Source organism: Carlito syrichta, unplaced genomic scaffold, assembly GCF_000164805.1.
Source record: "Carlito syrichta isolate Samal-C Ts95f unplaced genomic scaffold, Tarsius_syrichta-2.0.1 Scaffold307187, whole genome shotgun sequence".
Classification (NCBI taxonomy): Eukaryota; Metazoa; Chordata; class Mammalia; order Primates; family Tarsiidae; genus Carlito; species Carlito syrichta.
This window is the reverse complement of record NW_007251283.1, coordinates 106,372-133,467: the sequence shown is the minus strand read 5'-3', so window position 1 is coordinate 133,467 and position 27,096 is coordinate 106,372. Positions and strand designations below refer to the sequence as shown.

The following is a 27,096-nucleotide window of genomic DNA, read 5'->3' as shown; positions in this document are numbered from 1 at the left end:
GAGGGAGGTGGGGAGGGCTGCCAGTTTGGCTGGCAGTAGAATGCCTGAACATTTCCTAAAGCCTGCCTATTGGAAATTTATCTTATCTATGCCTAACCTGTGCTAGAGTCAAAGTGCATCAGAGTAAAGTCTAAGCAAAAATGGCTATGTTAAAGTAAAAAGATTGCTAAACTAAGCTTATTCTAGGTTTTTATAGGTACCTCCTTTCAGGGCAGAAATCCAGAAATAACTAATGATAAAGAATCTTTTAGCAAAAATATGAGTAATGTTCCTAAGACATGAGTAGAAAGAGAACAGTTTGGAATCTAAAACCCCAAGTGTCAACCTGGCTCTCATTGTGGAATGATCCCCGGCAATTTCCGCTCTCTGGGGACTGCCCCCTCCTCTGTGAGCTGGTGTGTGCACAGGGCCCAGGGAGAGGCCTCCCAAACAACAGTGGCTAACAGACAGCACTTCCTCCGTTGCTGGCCCATGGGCACTGAGAGCAGACAGGCAGCCAGGGCTGTGAGGGAACCTCTTCTGGCACCCCAAGCCCAAAGCTCACAGAGGAGAACAGGGAGAGGTTAAGAGCACAGCAACTAAGGAAAGGCTGCATATGCCTTGGGCGGGCCACTCTCTTCCCCAGGGCTTGAGAGAAAATAGAACCGGTCCTGTCATCACCAACCACTGACTTGCACTTTCTGTACCTTCTGGGGCCATGGGAGTGCAAAGAGGGGACTGTGGCACCTGTGAACTGGGTTTCCTTTCCTCTCCTTCAAAACCAACTGATTGTGGGGGGGGTCCAATCACCCAGAAATTAGTGTTCCTAGATGCCGATGAGAGCAGCGTGGAGTGGGCCAAGCCCAGGCAGACTCTGGATGGCAGAGGTATCTGCCAACACAGACTCTGCCTGGTAGGAGGCATTTGGGAGCAGCCTGTGACACCAGGGCCAGAGGAACTTGGTGCAGTATACCTGGAAGGGAAATACGGCCACTGCCTAGGAGACTACTGGAGCTGAACATCAGGGCCACAGAGGCCAGAGAGGCAGAGTGGAGTCGTGGGGCTGCCCGGAAACTGCCAAGGGAGGGGTCAGCTTGTCCAGAGAGGAGGGCAGGGTGTGGGGAGATGGCTTCCCCTCTGGGAGAGGACCTGGGTGAAACCGATCGCTGTCTGAAGTCACAGACGTGCCACAGAGGAAGGGACGTCCATGCTGGTAGAGGCCACTGGTAGCAACGGGGCTGATAGGGGGCGGCCTTCTCCTTCACTCTGGGTTCCACTTAAAGTCCGAGAGGAGAGAGGGCAAGATGCCTGGAGACGTCGCTGCTTTCTGCCCTTGGACTGCAAATCCTTCACGGGCCATGCTGCCCGTGGGGAGGAGTACAGATGTCATTCAGAGAGAGTCCGCTTAAACCTTTAAACTAGACAGGACTTCCAAAACCACAAATGACTAAAAAGTTAGCTATTTGTATTCAGGGGCAGGAAAGTGTGATTTTACAGACCAGGGTTAAAGGCAACAGCTGAAAAAAGTAAAACGCTTGCCCAGTGTGGTCCAGTGTCTCTTGGCTGGGCTACAGTGCCCAGCTGCTCAAACACTGAAGTGGATGTTGCTGTAAAGGCATTTTGTGGATGAGGCCAACATCATACTCAACTGAATTTAAGTAAAGATTGGCCTTGATAATGGCCTCATCAATTAGCTGAAAGGTCTGTAAGATTAAAAACTGCAGCTTTCATGAGGAAGAAGAGTCCGCCTATAGTCAGCAGCGTCAGCCACAGTTGAGCTTCCGGCCTGCCACCTGTCCCATGGAGTTCAGACCCGCCCTCTGGACTCTAGGACTGCAGAAGCAAGGCGTTGAAATCTCAATCTCCTTCTTTCCCTCTGTTTCTCTGGTGGAGCACTGACTGATACGCCCAGTGAGTTGAGAGTCCTCACAAACTGATTTCTACTAGTAGTAAAGCGAGCAATTACAGTTTCAAGTTGAGGCCCGGCATACTGTCTAGTCAGCCTGATGGCTATGCCTGTCTCCAACACCTGCACAGTCACCAACTCCTCCGAGTCAAGTCAGGAGCCTGCAGGGTGACTCACACCAACCTACTCTTAATGCAAAAGTCCTTTTCAATATCGGTAATGGACTAAATGTCCGTGTTCCCCACCCTCTCAACTTATATGTTGAAGTCCTAACCCTCCAGTGTGGCTCTATTCAGAAATGGGGCCTCAAAGGAAGTAATGAAGATGAAATGAGGTAATAAGGGTAGGGCCCTGACCCTACACTCTCTTTCTCTCCACACTTGCTCAGAGGAAAAGTCATGTGGCTGTTTGTCAGCTGGGAAGAGAGCCCTTATCAAGAACCGAACCCTTGATCTTAGACTTTCCAGTCTCCAGAACTGAAAAAAATATATAAATTTGTGTGGTTTAAGCCACCCAGTGTACAGTATTTTGTGATAGCAGTCTGAGAAGATTAATATGGTATCCTTGACTGATGACTATGCTCGATCCAGGAAGTTTCATTCCTGGACAACTCCAACTACTTAAATGCTATTTCTTATGTGTAATAAAAAAACTTGTACTTTTAACTTTGACACACTTTTCTTACCACATTACATTGCATTAATTTAGTATTCATTTCTAGGGAAGGTTAAACAAAACTAATATTTGGGGGGGGAAAGGAAGGCAAGAAGTATGACACTTCAAATTATTCTTGGGTTTCTAACCTAGTAACATTTCTTACCACAAAAAATTCAGGGGGCCAGATTAGGGGCACAGGTCTAGAAATCCATGGTGCTGATGTCAGTGTGCAAATGTCACCTCAGTGCTACCTGGATCTGGAGTCCAGTCTGAGGAAACCACAGAAGATAATCTTTGTCAGTATCATGTCACGAACACCAAAGAGACTCTGACGTCTAAAAGTCCTAGGCCTTACAAGGACCACACAGATTTGCTCTAATTTTTCAATAGAAACAGACTGATCCAGTGCACACACTGAGGCATGGACCAGACAGACCCATGCCACGCAGGAGAGAGCCCCATGGTGAGCAGGAGCAGGATCTCTACATCCTCTTCTCACCCAGAAGCAGGGCCTTCAACTGAACAGCCTGCCCGAGCTTTGATTTTCTCATCTGTTGAATGGGTAAATCCTTTTCTTGCACTGGCTGTAAAGAGGATCACATAAAACGCATGCCAAAGCACTTGCTAAATGGAAAAACACTATGTATAAATGGTGACTGCTACACAGCAGTTCCCAAGTGTTTGCGACTGTCTCTCTGATCTCCTCAGGACAAAGATGGCACACACGTGAGCATGCACATGTTTGTGCACGTACATTTGCCTGTGATTCATGCAGCCAAATCTATGCCATAGACTGACTCTGTAATATGAGGAAGCACCTGCTTTTACATCCTTCTCGACACTTCCACTTTCAGTGCTTAAATCAGCCCTGCAGATGTTCTCCAAATTGCTAAATTTATTGAATTAGATGCAAACCAAAATGGCCCGAAAACTAACTTTCCAGAAAATTCTTACAATTCAGCAAGATCAGGTAGCCTTTCTATATTCTTGTGTTATTACCCATAGGCAAAGTAATAAAATATTTATGCCATGACATAACTGCAGCAAAGTGTAACATATAAAGATAGGAAGTGATAACACTCCAAAAAAGAACACTGATAGTCTAATTTTAGAGGCAACAGGAAAGAAAGGTTTGCTTGTTCATAGTTCTCTGTTGAAAACCACAAGGGTTATTCTACTGTTATTTATTCTCTCAGTTTTACTCATGTGAATATGATTTATAACAAGTGAATCTACCAAGGGTCAAATTATGGTTACTGCAGAACACTCCTCCACCAGTGATAGAAATGTTGGGTTCTAAGAGTCATACTGCCAAGAGATACATTTCTGGAAAGGGTGGAATGTGTAAATCCCCACCACATTATTATTTTTTAAGTGCAAAATTGTCATTTGTCTGCAACTGATACATCTGGAAGTCAAACAGAGGCAACAGACAGACCATGACAGATAGGCCACCAGATACAAATATCAAAGATACAAAACTAACAGCAACAACCTTGCCACCAACAATAAGTAACTAAAAAGTGTAATAGATAGGAAGACCCTACATACACAGGCACTAAAAACTCTTAAGTGCTTAGGAATTAGCGACCGGTTATAAGGTCTTAATGAAGAAAGCATAAGCATTCTAATGAAGGGCACTGAAGACATCCGAATTAAGGAAAAAGCTTCTGTTTTCCAGTGTGGGATGACATCACATTACAAAGATGCAACTTCAACAGAGCCATTTATACACTGGATGCACTCTTTTTTTTGGAGTCAGTCTCACTCTGTTGCCCAGGCTGAAGTGTGGTGGTACGCTCATGGCCACCACAGCCTCAACTTGCTGGGCTTAGGTGATCCTTCAGTCTTAGCCTTCCAAGTAACTGGAACCACAAGCGAGCGCCACGATGCCCATAAAATAAATTTTGTGATTTATTGTACAGACGAGGTCTTGCCATGTTGCTCAGGCTGATCTTGAACCCCTGAGCACAGGCAATTCTCTCGCCTCTGCCTCCCAAAGTGCTGGGATTACAGGTGTGAGCCATTGCGTACGGCTGGATGCATTCTTAAGCAGAACCCTAACTGAATTGTTGATGAAGTAAATGAACTTAATTTAAAATTGAGGTGGAACAGTAGAAATCCTAGTAGCATCTTAAAGGGAAAAACTGCACCTGTCCTTACTTGTGAGTTCACACCTGCTTTCATGGCTTCAGAATTCAGCTGTCATCTAGGGACTCTCAGCCTGCGTTTTGCATGCAGCTGAATCCCAACACCTACCACAGTGCCTGGCACCTAGTAGGTCTCCAAAAGCTTGCTGAGAGTAAGTGGATCCTCTGGGAAAAGCAAGTTATCAGTCACCTTATTAACTGCAACACTAAGTCATTACCTGTAATATAATTATAGTTCTGAGTCCCTAATTTAATCTTTTCTATGATGCTGTACACTTTCTTTGGAGCATTTGTCTTAAATATAACTGGAAGGCCAGAGAATTCTTGGTTTACTGTCTTGCTCTTGGTCTCTTATTCCAGTACCCATCACACTGCTCAACACAGATGAGCACTCAAACAAATGCATGAGGGAAGGGAAAGAGAGCATTCTTGTTTACAAATCTATATCATTTTCTCCATGACAAGAGCTGCTTTCAAAGAATCAATTTTACCTTCAAATAGATGCCATAATGTGATAGTTAAGAAAAGAACTACATTTAAAATTCTTAGTTTGAAAAACTTGCTATTTTTACAATCTATTCAAATATATTGTTAAACAACAGTTAAAGATACAGACACAAAAACCTACAAATATTTGTAGAATACTTAATAAAGAAATTTTAGACTGAACTTTTCAAATACTATTTTTTTTTTTGGAGTCAGAGTCTCTCTCTATCCCTCGGGCTGGAGTGCAGTGGCACACTCATGGTCATCAAAGCCTTGATTTGCTGGGGTCAGGTGATCCTTCTGCCTCAGTTTTCTAAGTAACTGGAACTAAAGGCATGTACCACCATGCCCAGCTAATTTTTTATTTATTGTAGAGGTGAGGTCTTGCCATGTGGTCCAGGCTGGTTTTGAACCCCTGGGCTCAGGCAATTCTCTTGCCTCTGCCTGACAAGGTATTGGAATTATAGGAGTGAGCTACTGTGCCTGGTTAATATTTTGACTTTTGACTATTTCACGACTAATGGATGATACCACCTTACTTCAGATAACCATGAAAATATGATAGTCATTTATAATGATGGACATGAGTCTTTTTTTTTATTTTTGTTTTTAAATTTAAGAAAATTCATTTACACATGATAAGAAATAATTTGTAATACTTATAACTCAATTCAACTACTGTTATTTAAAGATAAGAGTGGATTTGGAAATTTGTCTTGTTATTTACTTTGAGCCAAAGGTTAGTTTTACATAGATTCTGAGTGAAAAGCATTCCCAATATTTTATTATGAAAAATTTCAATGCAAAAAAGTTTAAAGATATTTATAGAGACTAAGAGTCACTTAGATGTTAGTATTAACATTCTGATATATTTGTTTTATTACATATTCTGATTTTTTGTGGAGGAAAGTTTAGAGATGCTTTATTTTTATTTTATTTTATTTTTTGAGCTGGAGTCTCACTCTGTTATCCAGGCTGGAGTGCAGTGGCATGCTCAGGGCCACTGCAGCCTCGACCTGCTGGGCTCAGGAGATCCTTCCACCTCAACCTTCCAAGTAGCTGAAACCACAGGTACACACCACCATGCCCGGCTAATTTTTTTAATTTACTGTAGAGATGAGATCTTGCCAAGTTGCCCAGGCTGGTCTCGAAGCACTGGACTCAGGCAATCCTCTCACTTTAGCCTCCCAAAGTGCTGGGATTATAGGCGTGAGCCACTGTGCCTGGCTTAAAAATACTTTAGATAGCAAAACAATACACTCTGCATCCCACATGACATAAATAGACTGAGGGTAGGATGTTTCAGAGTGAACGCACTTATCACTTCCTAGTCATGCATGTACAGCCATGCCCCCAACCACCAACTGATGTATACAATTATGGCATTAGAAACTATACAAGTAGCTGATGATCACTAAATTTTTGTAATCATTGCTGGATCCCCTGTATGAAGTTAAGTGTTTACTAAGTATCTATTATACATGAAGCAGAAACCTGTGTTTCCAGACAAGATGAAGTAACAGGGATGGGGTTTATCCTGCCTGAAATAACCAAAAGTCTGAGCAAAAAGATGAAATTATGGTTTTCAAAACACTGAATTTCAAGAAATGAAGGATGGTGAACCTTGAGAGGTGGGAACAAATGGGGTAAGCCCCACACTGCCCCCCGTTACTACCTGGATAGATTTTTCTGGCTGCAGAGCAGGGAGAAAAAACCCAGTGGGAACCTAGCAGAGAGAATGCCAGAGATTTGCAGAGGTCCTCTCCATCACTCAGCAGAGTACGATCAGGACACCGTGTGAGAAAACTACTACAGGTTGAGAAAACCATCCAAAAAGACCAGTGAGAACCTAGAACTTGCTCAGTGCTAGGGACACTGTCTGTTCCCTCCAACCAGACTAGAAACACACTTTTTTTTTTAGACTGGAAAATATAGTTTATTTAAAAGGTAAATTAGAAAGACAGAGAGAGAGAGAGAGAGAGAGAGAGAGAGAGAGAGAGATGAGAGAGAGAGAGAGAGAGAGAGAATATGAGAGAGAGAGAGAGAGAGAGAGAGAGAGAGAGAGAGAGAGAGAGAGAGAGAGGGAGAGAGAGAGAGAGGAGATTCACCTCCCCAAGGCAGGGAAGGGGGTCAAAGCTAGGAAGCATGGCGACAGCCATAGCACAAAGAGCACATGGCCAAACCAGAGTCTAGCAAGGCAATGACCGGAAAAACTCTTAATTCATTGGGGCACTGATTTACAACCAGAAAGGTCCTGTCTCAGTAGCGTGAAGTATTAGCCCTGGAATTAATATGACTCTGTTCCTGCCTAAAACATCTTAAAAGTAAGAGCCAAAAGGATCAAAATGTTTCTAAGTAGCTTAATTGCATCCCCAAACAAATCTCAAGAGTTACTCTCTAAGAAAACTACTACAAATTACAGGAATCCCAACAGGACGGCAGAGAAGGCAGGGAACAGAAAAAAGTATTTGAAGAAACAATGGCTAGTTTTCCTTTTTTTTTTTTTTTGAGTCAGGGTCTTACTCTGTTGTCCAGGTTGGAGTGCAAGTGGGACAATCACGGCTCACTGCAGCCTCGACCTCCTGAGCTCGGGTGATCCTTCCACCTCAGCCTCCTGAATAACTGGAGCTATAGGCACGCACCACCATACCTGGTTAGTTTAAAAAAATTTTTTTGTAGAGACAAGGTCTCGCCATGTTGCCCAGGCTGGTCTCAGACTCCTGAGCTTAAACTATCCTCTAGCCTCAGCCTCTCAAAGTGCTGGGATTAAATGCATGAGTGACCATGCCTGGCCAACTGTTTTCCAAATTTGATGAAAACTATAAACAAGTTTTAAACACAAGAAAAAGAAAGGAAACCATGCCAAAGCACATCATAATCAAATAGCTTAAAAAGAGCAATAAAAGAGAAAATCCTGAAAGCATCCAGAGGGGAAGAGGGTACATTACATTCAAAGCAACAAAGATAAGATGGCAGCAGATTTCTCATCAGGAATGAGACAACAGGCAAGCAAAACTTTTAAAGGATGAAACTGTCAACGTGGAATTCTATGCCCAGCAAGCCTACCTTTCAAAGTTGAAGGCCTAAAAAGGACTTTCAGATATACAAAAGTTGACAGAACTCATCATCCAGTAGACCTGTGCTACTAGAAATATTAAAGATGGTCCTTCACGCAGAGAAACTGGTATCAGATGGATATCTGAATCTACACCATGAAATGAGGAACAAAAATAAAAATATACTGTTGGGTTTATAACATATAAAGTAAAATGTATGACAACAATAGCAGAATGGCTGGGAGAGAAGAAACAGATGTATACCATTGTAGATTTCTTACACTCTACATTAAACAGTATATTATCACTGATAAGTTAAAGGTGTATTCTAAAAAAGTGAAATAAACAATTAAAATCAAACAACAGAGTTATAGTAAAAAAGCCAACAAATGAGATAAATGAAATCATAAAAAGTACTCAATTGATCCAAAAAAGAATGCAAACAAAGAACAAAGGAAAGCAAAAAACAGATGGAAAAAATAGGAAAAAATTAGCAAGGTGGTAGATTTAAATCCAACTATATTAATAATCACATTAAAAATAAGTGGTTTGGCTGGGCGTAGTGGTTCACACCTGTAATCGCAGCACTTTGGGAGGTGAAGGTGAGAAGACTGTCTGAACAATCCTCAGCTTGGGAGTTCAAGACCAGTCCGGACAACTCAGCAAGCCCTCATCTCTACAATAAAAATCAAAACAGCCAGGTGTGGTGGCACACACCTGTGGTTCCAGTGGCTTGGAAGACTGAGGTGGAAGGATCACCTGAGCCCAGCAGCTTGAGGCTGTGGTGAGTCATGATCATTCTACTGCAATCTAGCCTGGGTGACAGAGTGAGACTTTGACTCAAGAATAAAGAAGTAAAAAAAGGTGGTTTGAACACCTCAATTGAAAGACAGAGATTGACTGAATAAAAAGCAAGACCCAACTACATGTTGTGTATAATAAGCCTATTTTTTTTTCAGTTGGAGTCTCACCCCGACGCCCATGCTGGAGTGCAGTGGCACGCTCCTGGCCACCGCAGCCTTGACCTGCTGGGCTCCGGCGATCCTTCAGCCTCAGCCTCCCAAGTAGCTGGAACCACAGGCGCGCGCTACCACGCCCCGCTAATTTTTTGATTTATTGTAGAGATGAGGTCTCGCCAAGTTGCCCAGGCGGGTCTTGAACCCAGGCTCAGGCAAACCACTCACCTCAGCCCCCCAAAGTGCAGGATTACAGGCTGAGCCACCGAGCTCGGCTATCAAACCTATTTTAAGTATGAAGATTCAAGTTGGTCAAAAATAAAAGGAAAGGAAAAGACATACCATGCCAAAAGACTAGTCAAAAGAGAGCTGGAGTGGCTAGATTTCAGAGCAATATAATATTACCAGAAATAGAGTACATCCAACAAGCGGATACATACTAAATATTTATACACTGAATAATCTGAAGCAAAACTTGAGAGAATTGCAAGAAAAAGGACAATAAACAACTACAAATAGAAAACAGACCTATTTATAATGGTGCTAAAAAACAAAAAACTAATTTATGGGTCTTAAAAATATGTGCAGCATCTGTATGCTGACAATGACAAAACAAGAGGACCAAAACGGGGAGACAAACTGTGTTCATGGATGGAAAGGCTAATATTGACGTCAATGCTTTCTGATATATAGTCAATGCATTTGCAACAAAAAAACCCTGAAAAATACCTTGTAGATAACAAGTTGATTTTAAAATTTATATGAAAAGGTAAGATAACTAGAATAGCCAAAACAATTTTGAAAAAGAAGACCAAGGTTGGAACCTGATTGCAAAATTTACTATCAAATAACAATAATGAAGACAGTAAGTTACTGGCATAAAGAGATGCACAGATAAATGTAACAGAAGAGAATCCAGAAATAGACTCACAATATGGCCAACTGATTTTTGACAAAGGCATAAAAGCAGTTTAATGAAGATTAGTCAGTCTTTTCAATAAATAGAACACTTGGAAATCCATATGCCAAAAAAAAAAAAAAAAAAAAACAACGAACCTCAGACAAATGGATCATAGATTTAAATGTAAAATGTGAAACTATGTAGAAAATATAGGAGAAAATCTTTACGAGCCTGGGTTAGGCAAAGACTTTTAGATATGATAGCAAAAGCACTACTGATAAAAGAAACAAATCCTAATTAATTTTTTTGCTCTGTAAATAAAAAGATCAGGTATGGTGGTTCATGTCTGTAATCAGGACTCTGGGAGGCAGAGGAAGGAGAACTGATTGAGGCCAGGAGTTCAAGACCAGCCTGGACAATATAGCAAGACTATCTCTATGAGGGAAAAAAAAGCCAGTTGTGGTGGCATGGGTCCGCAGTCTTAGCTACTTGGGAGGCTGAGGCAGGAGGATCAATTGAGCCCAGGAGTTAAAAGCTGCAGTGAACTATGACTGTATCACCATACTCCAGTCTGGGCAACAGAGCAAGATCCTGTCTCTTAAGGAAAAAAAAAAGAAAGAAAAGAAAAGAAAAAGAAAAAAAGAGACAAACTCCAGACAAAGAAACTATCTGTAAATCATGCAAAGAATCTGTAGCCAGATATGTAAAGAAGTCTCAAAAACTCAGTATTTAAAAAAAATAAAAAATAGGCAAACAGTTTGAACAGATACTTCACCAAGGAAGATATAAATGACAAAAAAGCAGAGGGGAAAAAAAGCTTAGCACTGTTAGTCATTAGGGAAATGCAAATTAAAACCAAAATAAGATAAAAGAACTGATGACACCGAATGTTGACAAGGATGTGAGGCCACTGGAACTCTCATCTACCACCAGCGGGCATGTCAAAATGATGCAGCCTCTTTGGAAAACAGTTTGGCAGTTTCACGGTAAGTTTACACTTACCATAAGACCTACCAATCCCATTCTTATGTGTTTCCCTGAGTTAAAGAAAAGCCTGTGTCCGAAACTTGTACATAAATAATTACAGCAGTTTTATTGCGCCAAACTGGAAACAACCCAAATATCCCTCAAGTAGGAAATGGATAAGTAAACTGTGTTACTTCTATATAATGAGATAACATTACAAAACTATGGATCTGTGCACACAATGTGGATGAATCTCAACCACACTATGCTAGGCAAAAGAAGGTGAATGAAGAGGCTACATACTACCTGCATCCACTTATATGACACTCTGGAAAAGACGAAATGATGGGAGGGAAAACAGACGGTGAGCGTCAGAGGTGAAGACTAAATTAGGGAGATTCTGACTACAAATAGGCGTGAAGTCATACTTTTTGGAGGGCACAAAAACTACTCTATATCTTGATTATGGTGGGGAATATGTGATTATATGCATTTACCAAAACTCTGAGAATTGGTCATGAAAAGGAGGAAATTTTACTACATGCAAATTAAAAATTAATTTTTAAAAAGTTACGAGAAGATATCCACTAGGTCTTAAGTCCTCCAAACTTCTTGGTTCACAATGCCCTTAGTGTCTTAGTAATTTCTTCACCGCACCTCTACACCAAAAGAAATACCTAACAACTTTGGCTATTATTAAAAAGCAACAGATGTTGGTGAGGCTGTGGAGAAAAGGGAACCCTCCTACACTGTTGGTAGGAATGTAAACTAGTCCAACCCCTGTGGAAAGCAGTTTGGAGATTTCTCAAAGATCTAAAAATAGAGTTACCATTCGACCCAGCAATCCCACTTCTGGGAATATACCCAAAGGAGCATAAATCGGTCTACCAAAAAGACACCTGCACTTGTATGTTTATTGCAGCACTATTCACTTCACGATAGCAAAAACATGAAAACAACTCAGATGCACATCAATGGTGGACTGAGTTATGAAAAAATGGTACATATATACTAAGGAATACCACACAGACATAAAAAAGAACAAAATTATGTCATTTGCAGCAACATAAATGCAGTGGAGACCATCATTTTAAGTGAATGATTACAGAAAACAAAAAAACTGAATGCTGCATGTTCTCACTCATAAGTGGGTACTAAACACTGGGCACATAAGGGCACAAGGATAGGAACAACAGACACTGGACACCGCTGAAGGAATAAGGGAGGGAGGGGGAACATGGGATTCAAAACCACCTACTGGCGAGTATCATGCTGGCCACTGGGGGGGTAAGCTTGTCAGAAATCTAAACCTTGCCTCATGCAATTTATCTATGTAACAGATCTTCACATGTTCCCTGATTCTAAAATAAAAAACGAAGTACAGGAAAACCTAACAACTTTAGACCTTTAAAAACACCCAGCTTTACTGAGATATAACTGATGTACAATTAACTGTACATATTTAAAGTGCATAATTTGATCCACTTGCTGTATGTGTCTACCTGTGAAACCACCAATCAGATAATAAACATACCTAGCAGCCGCAAAAGTTTCTCAAGAGCCTTCTGAAAAAAATCATACACATGGATTTGCTGACTGGAGGCAGGAAGGTGGGAAGTGGGGAGGAGTGATGCAGGAAAAAGATTAGCCTTTTCTCTCTATGCTTTTGTATTTGTTTCATTTGTTATAAAATCAGCATGCATTTCTCTTATAATTTAAAAACATCAAAGGAAAATCTTTTCAAAATTATAAAAACAAACCTCTACAAAATGGTTTACTGACATTTAAAGTAGAAAAATAATTCTCTGAATTTCAAAAAGTATTTTTTAGCTTGTCATCGATGTCAGTTCTTCTCTGACCCGTGGTATCGTAACTTGGCAAAACAATAAATCAAGCAAAAAGAGGAACGTCAATTTAAATTCTCACTTGCAATAAGTCTGTAGACTACTTGAAGTTCCACTAGTTAATACATGATCCTTTTTAATTAAAAACAGTCCTTCCTCTTCCATTTCCAAACTATCATCACCCTTACAACAAGTAAAACTTTCCAGAACATACTGTAAATATCAGATATAAAAATAGAAAGAGGAAAGTGTCCAACAGCAGCCCTTACATGAAGCACCAGACAACCATCCTAGGGATCTAGGGTGTGAAACCGCTCCCAGGGACCCAGCCAACAAGTCCTAAGAAAAATTCTTATGCCCACAAAACTTGTAAGTCAATGTCTAATCATTTACAGACAGTACAGATTGAAATAATGTGAAGAACTCATCTTCCTTAGAAACTCAACATGAGTCCTGATAAGGACAGTACTACTATTACATACAGATAGCACGGAGTTTTTTTTTTTTTTTTAAGAAACAAAAATACATCTTTATTGATTTTTGATGACAAATGTGGTACATAGTCTTTTTTTTTTTTTTTTAGTTGCAGTCTCACTCTGTCACCCAGGCTTGAGTGCAGTGGCCACTCCCGGCCACTGCAGCCTCGACCTGGTGGGCTCTGGCGATCCTTCCGCCTCAGCCTTCCAGTAGCTGGAACTACAGGTGTGCGCTACCACACCCGGCTAATTTTTTTGATTTATTGTAGAGATGAGGTCTCGCCAAGTTGCCCAGGTGGGTTATTACTTTAAAAAGTTTTTGGAGACAGGATCTTTTTCTTTGTCACCCAGGCTGGAGTGCAGTGGTGCAATCATAGTTCACTATAGCCTTGAACTCTGGGGCTCAAGCAATCCTTCTGCTTTGGCCTCCTGAGTAGCTGGGACTATAGGTGTGCACCACCATGTCCAGTTAGTTAAAAAATTTTTTTGTAGAGAGGGGGTCTCACTCTGTTGCTCATGCTGGTCTCAAACTCTTGGCCTCAAGAGATCCTCCTACTCCAGCCTCCCAAAGAGCTGGGATTATAGGCATGAGCCACTCCATCTGGTCCATCATTAAAACTTTTTTTAAATTACAGAAATGTCTAACAAAAGGAGAAAATTCACATCATACCACCCAAAGACACCTACTATTAACAGTTTTGTTCTCTACTCCTTTAATATTATTTTTATTATCTACTTACAAAGTGGCATCAATAAACAGTATGGTGTGAGTGATGTGCAGAGTTGTATAACTATACTGTGTACTGTATAGTATTTCACAACTTGCTTTCTCTCAAGTTTGATTTTATGTTTATGAATTTATTTATATGTTACAAACATTAAATCACACTTTAGACCATGTGCTTTTAATCCTCCAATCACTATTTACACTAAATCTAAGAGCATGGTAATTTCTAAATAAGAAAAAATAAAAGTTAAGTAACCTCAAGCTATCAGAGTCAGGAGCAAGAATTAGAAACCAGAACAGTACTGACAGAAGAAAGGGGGATGCATTTATCTCCCGATAAACACTCTGAAAAACCCTGGAGGCATGTCCCTCTGAAGGTGGGCACTGAGAGGGGAGAGAGGATACCTTAAATGACAGCTCTGTTGAGGGGCTACCCGGCTTTCTGTGTTTCCCCTTTCCCCTTGGCAAAGCATAAGTTATCACAGCCATTTGTCCACTCCACTAACTGAAGCTTGCAGAAACAAGTCATTCACCTGCACTAACACAGTTAGCGGATGTGCACCTGACTGAGAGTTGGCTGTAGGCCCAACTGTTTCATCTGCTCAGAGGAGCACACACCTCCCTCCCTTCTCTGGGGCAATTCTTTCTCCCCAGCTTACCACATGGCTTGGTGGGCGCATGACCCAGCCTGGGTCACAACCACAGCGTATCACCTCCCTCACTACAGCAATGGGTTCCAGGACCGGCAGGTGACATGTAGCCACCAGGTCTTATCTGGCAAGTGCCACGCCTTCCTCTGTGGCTAGAAACCACCATCATAGAGACATGCCCAAGAGAAGGAAGGCTGTACACTGAGAGCAGGGGACATGGAACATGGAGAGAAACTGCCTGATAAACTCCCCTCTGATCAGGAACAATAGTGAATTGGGTGGCTGTCACTCATAACCGAAGAACTGTGAATAAAAGATTCAAACCCAGGGGCCCAAGCTCTTTTCCTGGAATCAATATTCCACTTGCTACAATGAGAAGCCTGAGTCTTGGATCCTCTTTCCAAATAACTCAATCAAATCCATCGCCGAGTCTCCTTTCTATGGCCACGCCACTCCATGGGCCGAGTTCTCCCAGCTACCACGGCTACTGGCCTCATTCCACTACTTCTCCCCTGAAGCATCTCAGTAGCTGCTGAGCTGGTACCTTCACACCTCCATTTTTACACCCCTTCCCACTGAAGCCAGAGCCAACAGCATGGCCCCAGCCCTGCACAAGCTCAATTCCTTAGGTTCCATCAAGTACCCGGGTCTGGACTCCAGTCCACCCAGTTGGGGGCTCCAAGCCTTCCTCAAACCAAATATGCCTTGCTTTCTCTGGTCTCTGCACCTTGGAGGAGCTGTACCTTCTGCTAGGGACACTCCCCTCCATAACACTACCTTGCTTTTGCTGAGTCAGCTAGTCCTAAAGCCTTGGCCACCAGTGTAGAGGACACTTCTCTGGGACACCCCAACAATGGGTATGGTTTCCTGTCCATTTGCTCTCCACCAGACCTGACGCTCTCCACCAGACCTGATGCTGACCCATGTATCGTACCAGTCTGCTAGCTCTTCTTGCCTCCCAGACAATTAAGGGTAGAGATCATATTACCTAGTCACTGGGATAGCCCCAAGAGGTAGCCCAATGCCTGAAACCCAGCGGGTGTGCAGGATATGTTTCTTGAAGGGATGAGTATACCAGGGCTGTCCTGTCCTCAGCAGTCTGACACAACAGATGTGGGTAATTCTAGAGAGGCCCATTCTGATGAGAAGTACCTCTGAGTCATCCAACTTGTTCAGTCACTGATCCAATCAATTCCTTTTCTGATCTTCGGGTTATATTGATCTGTGACTATTAAGACTAGTCTTTTTTTTTTTTTTAAGTTGGAGTCTCACTCTGTCACTCAGACTGGAGTGCAGTGGCATGCTCATGGTCACTGCAGCCTCGACCTGCTGGGCTCCGGCGACTCTTCCGCCTCAGTCTTCCAAGTAGCTGGAACTACAGGCACACGCCACACGCATGGCTAATTTTTTTATTTATTGTAGAGATGAGGCCTCATCAAGTTGCCTAGGTTGGTCTCAAACCCATGGGCTCCGGAAATCCTCTCACCTCGGCCTCCCAAAGTGCTGGGATTCCAGGCATGAACCGCTCGCTCTTAATGCCCATGCCTATGCAGACAGCTCCACACCAAATGAATATTTATTGAGCTCACCAAAAGGCGCTGTGCTAAATTCAGTGGGAGAAATGCAAAAGCATAACACGTTTTAATCTTATGGATGGGACCATGCAGGAAAATTAGTCAGAACAGTTCTCCTGAATCTTTGGCATGCCTAAGAATGACCTGGGGAATAGAGAATCAGGGCACTACAACCCATCCCCAGACAGTTTGATTCTGCGAATCTAGGGGGGACCCAAGAATCCACATTTCTGACAAGTTTCCAGGTGATGCTGACGTTGCAGCCTTTGAGTAGCATTGTTTTAGAAGAGTAGTTCTCAAACTTTTGATCTTAGATTCTTATTAAACTCCTAAAACTTACTGAAGACCCCAAAGAGCTTTTGTTTATGAGAGATATACCTACTGAGACTGACTGCATTAAAAATGAAACCAGATAAATTTAAAAACAATAAATCCCAACTCAATAGGCTGAGGCAGAAGGATTGCTTGATGCCAGGAGTTCGAGACCAGCCTGTACAACACAGAGAGACCCAGACTCTTAAAAAAAATTTAGCTGGGCATTGTGACATGTACCTATAGTCCCAGCTACTCAGGAGGCTGAGGTGGAGGGACTGCTTAAGTCCAGGAATTTGAGGCTGCAGAGAGCTATGATTGCACCACTGCATTCCAGCCTGGGAGACAGTGAGATCCTGTCTCAAAAAAAAAAAAAAAATCCACTATGTCTCAATATAAATAACACACAGCTATGAAAGATACATATTCTTCCCCAAACAAAAACAAATTAAGTTATAGGAGTGGCATTATTTTACATTTTTGCAATATCTGCCTTAGTAGGAAACATAGCTGCTTTTGTACTCAGAATGCAGTTTTGGTTGAAATATAGAAAGCAATCTGCTATATATCTCATAGATATATAGCTGAAAAGAGAAGAGTATTTAATAGCCTTTTCAGATAATTGTGAACTTCTTTGACACTATACCAAAACTCAACCAGTGGTAGTTTATTAAGGGTGAGCTCCTATGTGGATGCCGAAACCCTCAATGATGGTCTTTACTCTCTTACATTCAAATTCAGTAGTAGGTTTTGCACTTTGAATGGCTCTCTTGCCTACAAATAATTCTATAACATCTTTTATTGGACATCTGGAAAATACTGGTTCATCGAGTTACACGGCTCTTCCGAGTGGTGACTCACCCCATCATGTCTATTAAGCCCACTCATTCTCATCACCGCCAAGCTCAGGAAAAGCGTCTGCAGCATTGGGAAGCTGATGCTCACCTTGGTGGGTACAAACTTTCCGAAATTCAAAATTTCCATAGAAGGCTCATATTTTACCATTGACAGCAGACTGTCAAGTTATTTTCCTTAAAGTGACTTTCTCATTTTGTTTACTTCTGAGAAAAAGTCTGCCAGATATTGAAGTTTGAATAATTGGTTGGTCTGTCAGTCATTTTTCAGGCAAAAATGGTGCTCCATGAAAAATGTGGCAAATTCAGCTTGCAACGCAAGCACACCAGTGCTTTCCTCTGACAACTGCGTTGGTGTGCAGCCACAGTGCTCCATGCAAACCTCACACTTCACCACAGAGAGCATTAAAAGGATCAGGATGTAATAAAATCAATATATTCCATGGCTTCATCTAGACCATTAAGGGCAACAGGTGGTTTTTGTTTTTTGACTATGGGTATGTGGCTGTGAATATACCAGACCAGCTTGGTGCCATCTTGCATCTTGCTAAGGTGCCAAAAGTTGTACCTAAAATCACTGCACCATCAGCACAAAGGTCAACACCATGAAAAGGGAACATAAAGCCTTAGCAATATTATGGAAACAGTTTTGACTTCACAGATCCTCTGAAAGGATCACAGGTGCCAGGAATTGGTGGTCTGCTGATGTGGATGAGAATACTGACTTATAGGAAGGATTTATCTCTACAATAAATCAAAAAATTAGACAGGCATGGTTACATGTGCCTGTAGTTCCAGTTACTTGGAAGGCTGAGGTGGAAGGATTGCCTGAGCCCAGCAGGTTGAGGCTGTGGTGGCTGGGAGAGTGCTACTGCCCTCCAGCCTGGGTGACAGAGTGCGACTCTGACTCAAAACAAACAAACAAATAAATATTGTTAACAAAGCATTTTTATTACTTTGAATTTCTTAAAAGCAACAGTTAGTTGATTTAGCTACTGATATTGTGACTATCTGAAAAATGTCCATGCCTGAGAAACAGGTTAACTAGATAATTTAATTAAAACAAAACCCAGATGGATGGTTACATTTAAAATATGACTAAAATTAATAATGGAGCTTATGCAATTTAGGCCTGAGAAACGAAATGCCAAGAGTTGCTTCTACTGAATTGATCCTTCCTTTCACTCTCATCTCCCTGAATAAAAGGGGCTTTTTTATTTGGAGGGAAAAAAAGGCTCAGGCTAGATGATCTGTTAAGTTTCTAGGACTAAAGTCTAGAAAAAGACACAGCACACATGAAAAGATGCTCAACAGATCAGTTGTCAGGGAATCGCAAATGAAAACCATAATGAAATATACCTGACACCCAGTATGATGGCTAGAATAAAAAAGACAGAAGTAACAGATGTTGAAGATATGGAGAAACTGGAACTGTCTGACACTGCTGACAGGAATGTAAAATGGTACAAATACTTGGAGAACAGTCTGGCAGCTCTTCAAGATGTTAGTTACCAGGTGAGCCAGCAACTCCACTCCCAGGTACGTACCCAAGAGAAGTGAAACATACATTCACACAAAAGCTTATATATGAATGTTCATAACAGCCCCAAACTGAAAATAACCCAATGTCTATCAACAGATGACTGGATAAGCAAAATGTGGCATATCTGTATAACAGAATATTACTGAGCACTGAAAAGGAGTGAAGTACTGATATATGCTACAGCATGGATGAACCTTGAAAACTCTGAGACTACCTAATGTTTAATTCCATTTATATGAAATGTCCAGAAACAGCAAATTCACAGAGACAGAAAGTACATCAGTGGTTGCTTAGGCTTGAGGGAGGGGGGTGAGAGAACAGGAAAGAATGGCAGTGACTACCCATGAGTATGGAGTTATTTTCAGGGGGATGAAAGTGTTTTAAAATTAGATGTGATAACGGTTGTACAATCCCATAGTCATATTATAAATCATTGAATCCTGCATTTGAAATGGATGAATTGTAAGGTATGTGAATAATAGCTCAATAAATCTGCTAAAAAAACCATAGAGTAGTCTAGTCTAACAAGCAATATACTTAAAAATGGCAGCATTAGTACTACCATCTACAGGGATCTGAATTCTTCAAAACAAGTGGAAATTAATGTCTCTAAAAATACTATGACCAACTCCTCCCTCCACAAAAAAAAAGCCAACAGAACACAGGCAGTACTCAAGCACGGTGGCTAACGCTACTTGAGTGCTGAGTGCATGGGACTCTGAGTTGTGGAGCCTCTCATCAAAATGGAACCACACAGAGGCTGGGCTCTTTTCTGCGCCAGGCCCAGGTATGACTGGCACACTGGCCTGTACTGGCTGCCTGAGTTCCTGACACTCTAGTTCTGAAGGGTCACAAGCCACAGCCAGGTACCCCGCCCCTTCGCCGCCACTGCACATGCTTCCTTCTTTCATGGTACCTTTTGTCAATGCCATCTATAAAGCAAATGAAACAGCAACAACTAATAAACCAAAAATCCAGTCAGCCATACCTTCTATTCTACCCCAAAAGCTGCAGACAAATGTTAGGAAAACGCTATGTCCTGAGCTTATATCAAGTCAGAGCAGAAGGTTGAAAAAAAAAAATGACCTGTCTTCTGCTCTCAGTGACTACAGAAAGACTACAGATCTCATGGCACCTACGTCACCAGACAATGTAATTCATCACGTAGAAGTTTTCACTCTGATCTTCTTCCCGCCTTTGTGGGCACAGGGCAGGAATCACACTTCTGGCCTTGCAACACTATCCACTCAACCTGGATTCCCTTTCTTCATTGCGTCACCATAAGCTAAAATGACATATTACTGGTTGGTTTACTTTATGCTTGTCTCCCCCATAAAAAGAAAGCTTCAGGAAGGCAGAAAACGTGTCCACACTCTATTTCCTCACCCCAAAGAGTGCCTGGCCCACAGTGGATGCTCGGGAATCATCTGTGTGAAGTGCTCAGGAGTGAGCTGAGCAGCACTCTGGAGCCTGGCTTGAAGTTCAGGGTGGGGAACCGAGTTAAGACAGAGGGAGGAAAATCTAGTTAGGAAACAATTATAACAGGGAGAGGAAAGGTAATGATTATTTAATCTAAAAAAACAGCTACAGCCTCAAGGGCTTTTAAGTATCCTAAGTGGTTCTGGTAATCCGTGAAATACAAATGAGACTGATTCAAGCAGCCGGGAGCACACTCAGTCACGGGTGGGCATCTGACCCCAGCCAGGCCGACTGGAATCTAGTCATTCTCTGCAGACTTCCCTCTCAGGTTAAAGAGTGGGAATCAGAGACTGCTGGCAGCCAAGACTCCTTAAAAATAAAAATAAATTGTGACCCGCCTGGGCAACTTGGCGAGACCTCATCTCTAAAATAAATAAAAAACTAGCCGGACATGGTAGCGCGTGCCTGTAGTTCTGGCTACTTGGAAGGCTGAGGCGGAAGGATCGCCGGAGCCCAGCAGGTCGAGGCTGTGGTGGCTGGGAGCGGCCACTGCACTCCAGTCTGAGCGACAGAGACTCCAACTAAAAAAATAAAAATAAAAAAAATAAAAAAAAAAATAAAAACACTCCCATATATTTAAATTTAACATACAATGGATTTATATACATGTATATAAATGAATTTATATACTTATATGGAATATTCAATACATGATGTAGGAACAGATGATTTTTCAATAACTTTAGAAGGGAATCAATTTTTTAAAAAATGGACCAGGCACAGTGGCTCATGCCTGTAATCCCAGCACTTTGGGAGCTGAGGCAGGAGGACCACTTGAGCCCAGGAGCTTGAGGTCAGCCTAGGTAACATAGCAAGACCTTGTCTCTACAAAAAAATTAAAAAGTCAGGTGTGCATGGTAGTGCATATCTGTAGTCCCAGCTACTTGGAAGGCTGAGGCGAGGGATGACCTGAGCCATGGAGTTTGATCTCACAGGTGATGAGCTGTGATTGTGTCACTGCACCCCAGCCTGGATGACAGAGTAAGACATCAACTCAAAAAAAAAAAAATAAGTTCTACCCCTAACTCATACCATTAAAAAAAGTTCTAAGAGGATTACATAGGGTGACTATAGCTAACAGTAATTTATAGTATATTTCAAAATAACTGGAAGAGTGGAACTGGAATGTTCCTAACACAAATAAATGACAAATGCTTGAGGTGACAGATATCCCAATTACCCTGATTTGATCATTACACATTGAATGCTTGTATTAATATCTAAGTATCACATGCACCCCATAAATACATAGAACTACTATGCATTCATAATAGCTAAAAAAAATTTTTTAAACTGGGCGTGGTGACTCATGCCTATAATCCCAGCACTTTGGGAGGCTGAGGTGAGAGGACTGCCTGAGCCCACAGGTTTGAGACCAGCCTGGGCAATTTGGCAAGACCTCATCTCTACAATAAATTAAAAAAAAAAAAAAAAAAGCTGGGCATGGTAGAGCACCCCTATAGTTTCAGCTACTTGGAAGGCTGAGGTGGAAGGATCACCTGAGCCCAGCAGGTGCCACTGCACTCCAGCTTGGGTGACAGAGAGACTCAAACTAAAAAAAAAAAAAAATTTTTTTAAAGAAAAAAGAGGATTATAAAATGTGATGTGAAGAACAAAATAATGCAAGTATTAGAAGAAAATATCAGAGATTTTTCTTTATAATTTTAGGGTGGAAGTCACTTTCCAAAGTAACTCAGAGCTGAGATTAAAGAAAGAAAACAATATATTCCCCAAATGTCTTCAGTCTGAACAGGTAAGGTCTTAGGATATTTATTCTCTGCTTGGTTTACACCTATAATCATTCTTCAGGCACAAGTCTCAGGGAGAAACCCACACACCCCTGACACATGGCAGTCACACTGGTAAATGCTGAACTTCAATAGTTAACAACAATAAATTAAAACAGTCAAGCTGATTTTAACTTCTGACATAGTAGGCTGAACTACAAAAAAGAACACTGCTGTCATCTAATTTTTCCATAGCAAACATACTAAAGAAAAAAATGAAAGTATTTTAAGTCAACTAATCTAGTTAGTTCTGAATATATAGCTTTGGGGGAAAAAAATCAGTAACTTAAGAAACAATTCAATGAAAATCAGGATTTAAAATTTTATATTAAGCCACAACCACTCCCCAATAAGTGTGTGTGTAGGGAGAGTATTAAATTCAAAGGCAGACAAAATATCAACAATTTAAAAAAACTGGAGTTCATGCTAAACAATAAGATTTTTGGTAATAGCACTGCATAAAATGTTTCAGGTGGTACTGACTGAGGTCACAATGGGATACAGTAAGAATAGCTGCAAATGACCACGGAATAGGCTGTAAAGTATGAGACTTCAGAGGACTGAGGTTTAGGGCTGAATAAAACAAGCAGTGAATTAACTGCAAGATGGTAGGCTATCTCAGCCAATCAGGACACACTGTCCTGACACCAGTGTTGACAGATGGAGGCCTTCTCAGCCAATCAGCATGGGCTGTACTAATCCCAGCATAGACAGATGGAGGCCTTCTCAGCCAATCAGTATAGACTGTTCTGACACCAGTTTGGTCCAGTCAATATTTTAACTTCACCCCATTATTAGAATTTTCCTGCACATGTATAGACAAAATGTTTACTTCTGAGCTATTTAAGGGCACAACAATAATGATGTTAAATATGTTAAAAAAAAGAAAGTTAAAGAGGATAAAACAATAAATACAAATACAGGTTTTAACATTTCTACCCCATAGGGTAGTGGTGAGGAGTCAATGAGTTAATAAATGTAAAGCACTTAGACTAGTCCCTAGAAGGCAACTGATTTCCCTTACTATCAATATCACTATAATTCAGGATATACCACCAAGAAAATTTTCATTCTTCTAATACAAGCACAAACGTTGGAACAAAAGGGTGTTTTTCCTGAGTAGCATGTTAGTCTCAGTTTGCCCTGTTTGTAAATCAGGGTTGGGACATACTGGTTAAACCGTTATCACTTACCATATGGACTACTTCTGGGTAAATAGGCTCTGTGATCACATTCCGATTATGGGTGATATATTCTACCATTTCACTTAAAGCGGCTCGTTTTACTTCCTTCCACTTTAGGTCACTTAGTGGATCGGAAACAAAGTCAAAGAGGACACAACACTGACGTAACTTCTGAATAAAAAGCTTCTCTTGATCAGCAGGAGGAACATCTGAAAAGCAGAAAGCAAAGTATACTGATCACAAAAATGCTTAACCCAAGGTTTCTGTGAAACATTTTTAAGCTTTTTTCTATTTTCTATTTTGAATTAATAGAATTCGAAAAAAAAAAAAAAGAAAAAAGAAAAGAGATGGGGTAGGGTCAAATATTCCTTAAAGAAAATGAAATGAAATAAATCAGCTAGTCACTGCTCAGATCACATGTTTAGTATGATGACGCTCCTATGCATTTTAACTCTTTCAAGACTTATCAGGAATACAATTCAAAATAAATTCTACCTAAGTGCATTCATTCAACAAATACTGTCTGGGCACCAATTATCACATGCCAGGCACTGTGTTAGGCAATGGAACAAGAGGCAAACAAGAAAGTCCTAGTCTGGGGTAAAGGGCATGGATACATTACACCAAGTGATAACTGCAGAATGTAGGTACAGACAAGGAGAAGACGATCATGCAGGGATGCTTTGTGGGGATGCTTCCTTATGTCTGCCTGTTGGCTCTAAACTTACAACAGGGGATGGACATAAGTGGTTGTCTACTCTGGCTAGCTAAGTAGAGCAACTGGCATCAGTTTGAAGATCGTCAAAACCAGTTGTTACTTACAAACATCCAAAAAGTCACCACCCTAGTGTCTCACCAAGTACACTGCTTTCCTCAGTCTGGTCTACAGTCAACACATCACACATGATGACTTGCTGATGACGACAGCAATTAGAAACAATAACTATTATTTAATGAGTGCTTATACATATTGACACTTTTTTCTACAGGACACTTAAGAGACCATGAGAACAAAAACTTGATTTCTGAACACTCAGTGACTGTCCCAGTCATCTGAAAAGAGTAACAGTCATTACAATGTTCACAACTCTTAACATTCAAATATCCAGCCTTTTTCAATGGAAAGGGTTCATTTTCGGAATCACCTCCCTGCTTGCCTTCAATTCTCAAAGACTCTAATACCTTTGTTCATACCCTAAACATGTCAGGATTACTTAAAATAAGTTCATATTTGTTGTCACAGTCTGTATATTAGGAACTGCCTGACATTTTCACATTCTTGGCACTACTGAGGACTCAGCTTGCATTTACCCATAACAGTAACCTTGTCTCTCTTCCCCCGCATTCAGGACCCACTCACAGCCTGGTTTCTAGGAAGTGGCCAGTTAAATCCTTTAAAAACATGATCTCGGCTGGGTTTGGTGGTTCAGTCTGTAATTCCAGTACTTTGTGAGGCCGAGGCGAGGGTATTGCCTGAGCCTGCAGGGCTGAGACCAGCCTGGGAAACTTGGTGAGACTTTGCTTCTATAGTAAATAAAAAAAAAAAAATTATCCGGGCACGGTAGCCTGTGCCTGTAGTTCCGGCTACTTGGAAGGCTGAGGTGGAAGGATCTCCAGAGCCCAGCAGAGTTGCAAGGAACTAGAATACTTACTAAGTAACTTCAGCAGAGCGTTCAAGGATCCTACCTTTGTTTTTTTGAGTTGGGGTCTCACTCTATTGCCCACGTGGGAGTGCAGTGGCAGGATCATGGCTCACTGCAGCCTTGACCTCCTGGGTTCAGGTTATGCCCCCGCCTTAGCCTGCCAAGTAGCTGGGAGTACAGGCACACACAGCTTGGGAGTACATGCCTGGCTAGTTTTTTGACTTTTTGTAGGGATGCATGTTCACTATGTTGCTTAGGCTGGTCTTGAACTCCTGGGCTCAGGCGATCCTCCCGCTTCAGCTTCCCAAAGTGCTGAGATTACAAGTGTGAACCACAGCACCTGGCCCATGCAGCTTTCTTTCTTTCTTTTATTTATTTATTGTAGAGATGAGGTCTGACCAAGTTGCCCAAGCGGGTCTCGAACCCGCGGGCTCAGGTAATCCACTCACCTCAGCCTCCCAAAAGCGCGGGATTACAGGCTGAGCTACCGAGCCCAGCCCCATGCAGCTTTCTTAAATGCACAGTCCTCTGGGGGTCTATGCATGTTGTGCGCCCACAGCCAAGAGAGATTTCCTGCAGGACGGAAACAAACACGCGAACTCTCCAAAGAAAGGAGTCAAATCTTTAGCTACAGAGCCGTCTTGTCTTTTGAATCTATTTATTCTTGGTACAAAATGAGGAGGAATGAAGTTGAATTCAACTGCAACAATTTGAAGCAAATTTGGGATTCTTCATTAATATGTACTAACTTCCACTCAGTTCTTATGTCCCATACAGATGATAAGCTACCTCCACTAAGAAAACAAGAGTTCAGCAGTACTATTTTGTCTTTAAAGAGAAAATCCATGTGCCATTTTGAAATGACCATTTCCCCCATGGCTTCTGGCGTCTCCTCTGTCCTAGATCAGCATCTGTGCAGGCAGGGCTCTCTCCTATCGGCTGCTGCCTCGCCTGTACCACGTGCATTCTGAGTTCATAGAACCCTGGAAGACTTAGTATCTGGTTGCGGTTTCTTCACCTCGTCCCTCTTCATGTTTTCTCTATGCATGGCTCTTTATGTTGTCCAGACAGATCTGGGGAGAACCAAAGCCTTGGAAATACTGAGTCTTCCAAGCTACCAACAAGGAATCTCTTTCCAATGACTCAAGTTGTCAAATGTCTCTGAGTAAAGTCTTGTAATTTTCTTCTAAAAACGTGCTAAACATTGATTTTTAGATTTACTCTTAGGTATTTATATGTTTTGATTCTATTGTAAATGGTATCTTTAAAAAGATTTAATTTTCAAACTTCTATTACATCTGGCTGAACTCTTATGAATTCTGATCACGCACATGCAAACTCTCGGCTTCTCCTTTCACCTGCAAGTCTTTTCTTTCTTGCCCCAGCGATACTGAAAGGAGCAATGAGAGGCCCTTCACCTCTCCCCTTCTCAGAGGGAGCTTTCTCCAGCTCACTGCTGAATCTGACACCTGCTCTAGGAGTCTGTGGATGACACTGACCGATGCATTCAATGCTAGCCTACTCCATATCCCAAGACACTTCTGTTGGCCTGCATAAATAAATTCTAAAATGTATGTGAAAATGCAAAAGGTCAACACCAACCAAGACACCCAGGAGATGAACAAAGCTGGAGGACTTGCTATTCCACAAATCAAGTCTTCCTGCAAAGCTCTATTAGGAAAAGCAGCCAAGCTCTGTGCTGTCACAGAGAACAGAGCCCAGAGACAGGCTTGTGCATAAATGGACACTTAATGTGTGACAGAACCAGACTGCGGATCAGTGAAGAAAGGTCAGTCTTTCAGCATGTGGTGCTGGGACAACTAGGTACACAGGGACAAAAAAAAAAAAAAGAAAAAGAAAAGAAAAGAAAAAATTTTAAAAAGGGAAAAGAAAAAGAAAGGAAGAAAATTGGATCAAATTATACACACAAACACCTTGTGGGTTACAGACAAAACTGAAAGGCAAA

The 27,096-nt window shown here is 41.6% G+C and overlaps 1 protein-coding gene across 7 annotated transcripts in view; it reads right to left on the bottom strand.

Annotated features, from left to right (window-relative positions):
* Positions 1–27,096, bottom strand: part of PPP2R5C (protein phosphatase 2 regulatory subunit B'gamma) — a 158,551-nt gene that overhangs the window by 44,242 nt on the left and 87,213 nt on the right. For all 7 annotated transcript variants that reach the window (XM_021715565.1, XM_008064075.1, XM_008064077.2 and 4 more), the window contains one exon: positions 23,497–23,696. In XM_021715565.1, the coding sequence (XP_021571240.1) occupies positions 23,497–23,565 (69 nt within the window). In that variant the 5' untranslated portion in view covers positions 23,566–23,696. The remainder of the gene's footprint in view (positions 1–23,496; positions 23,697–27,096) is intronic.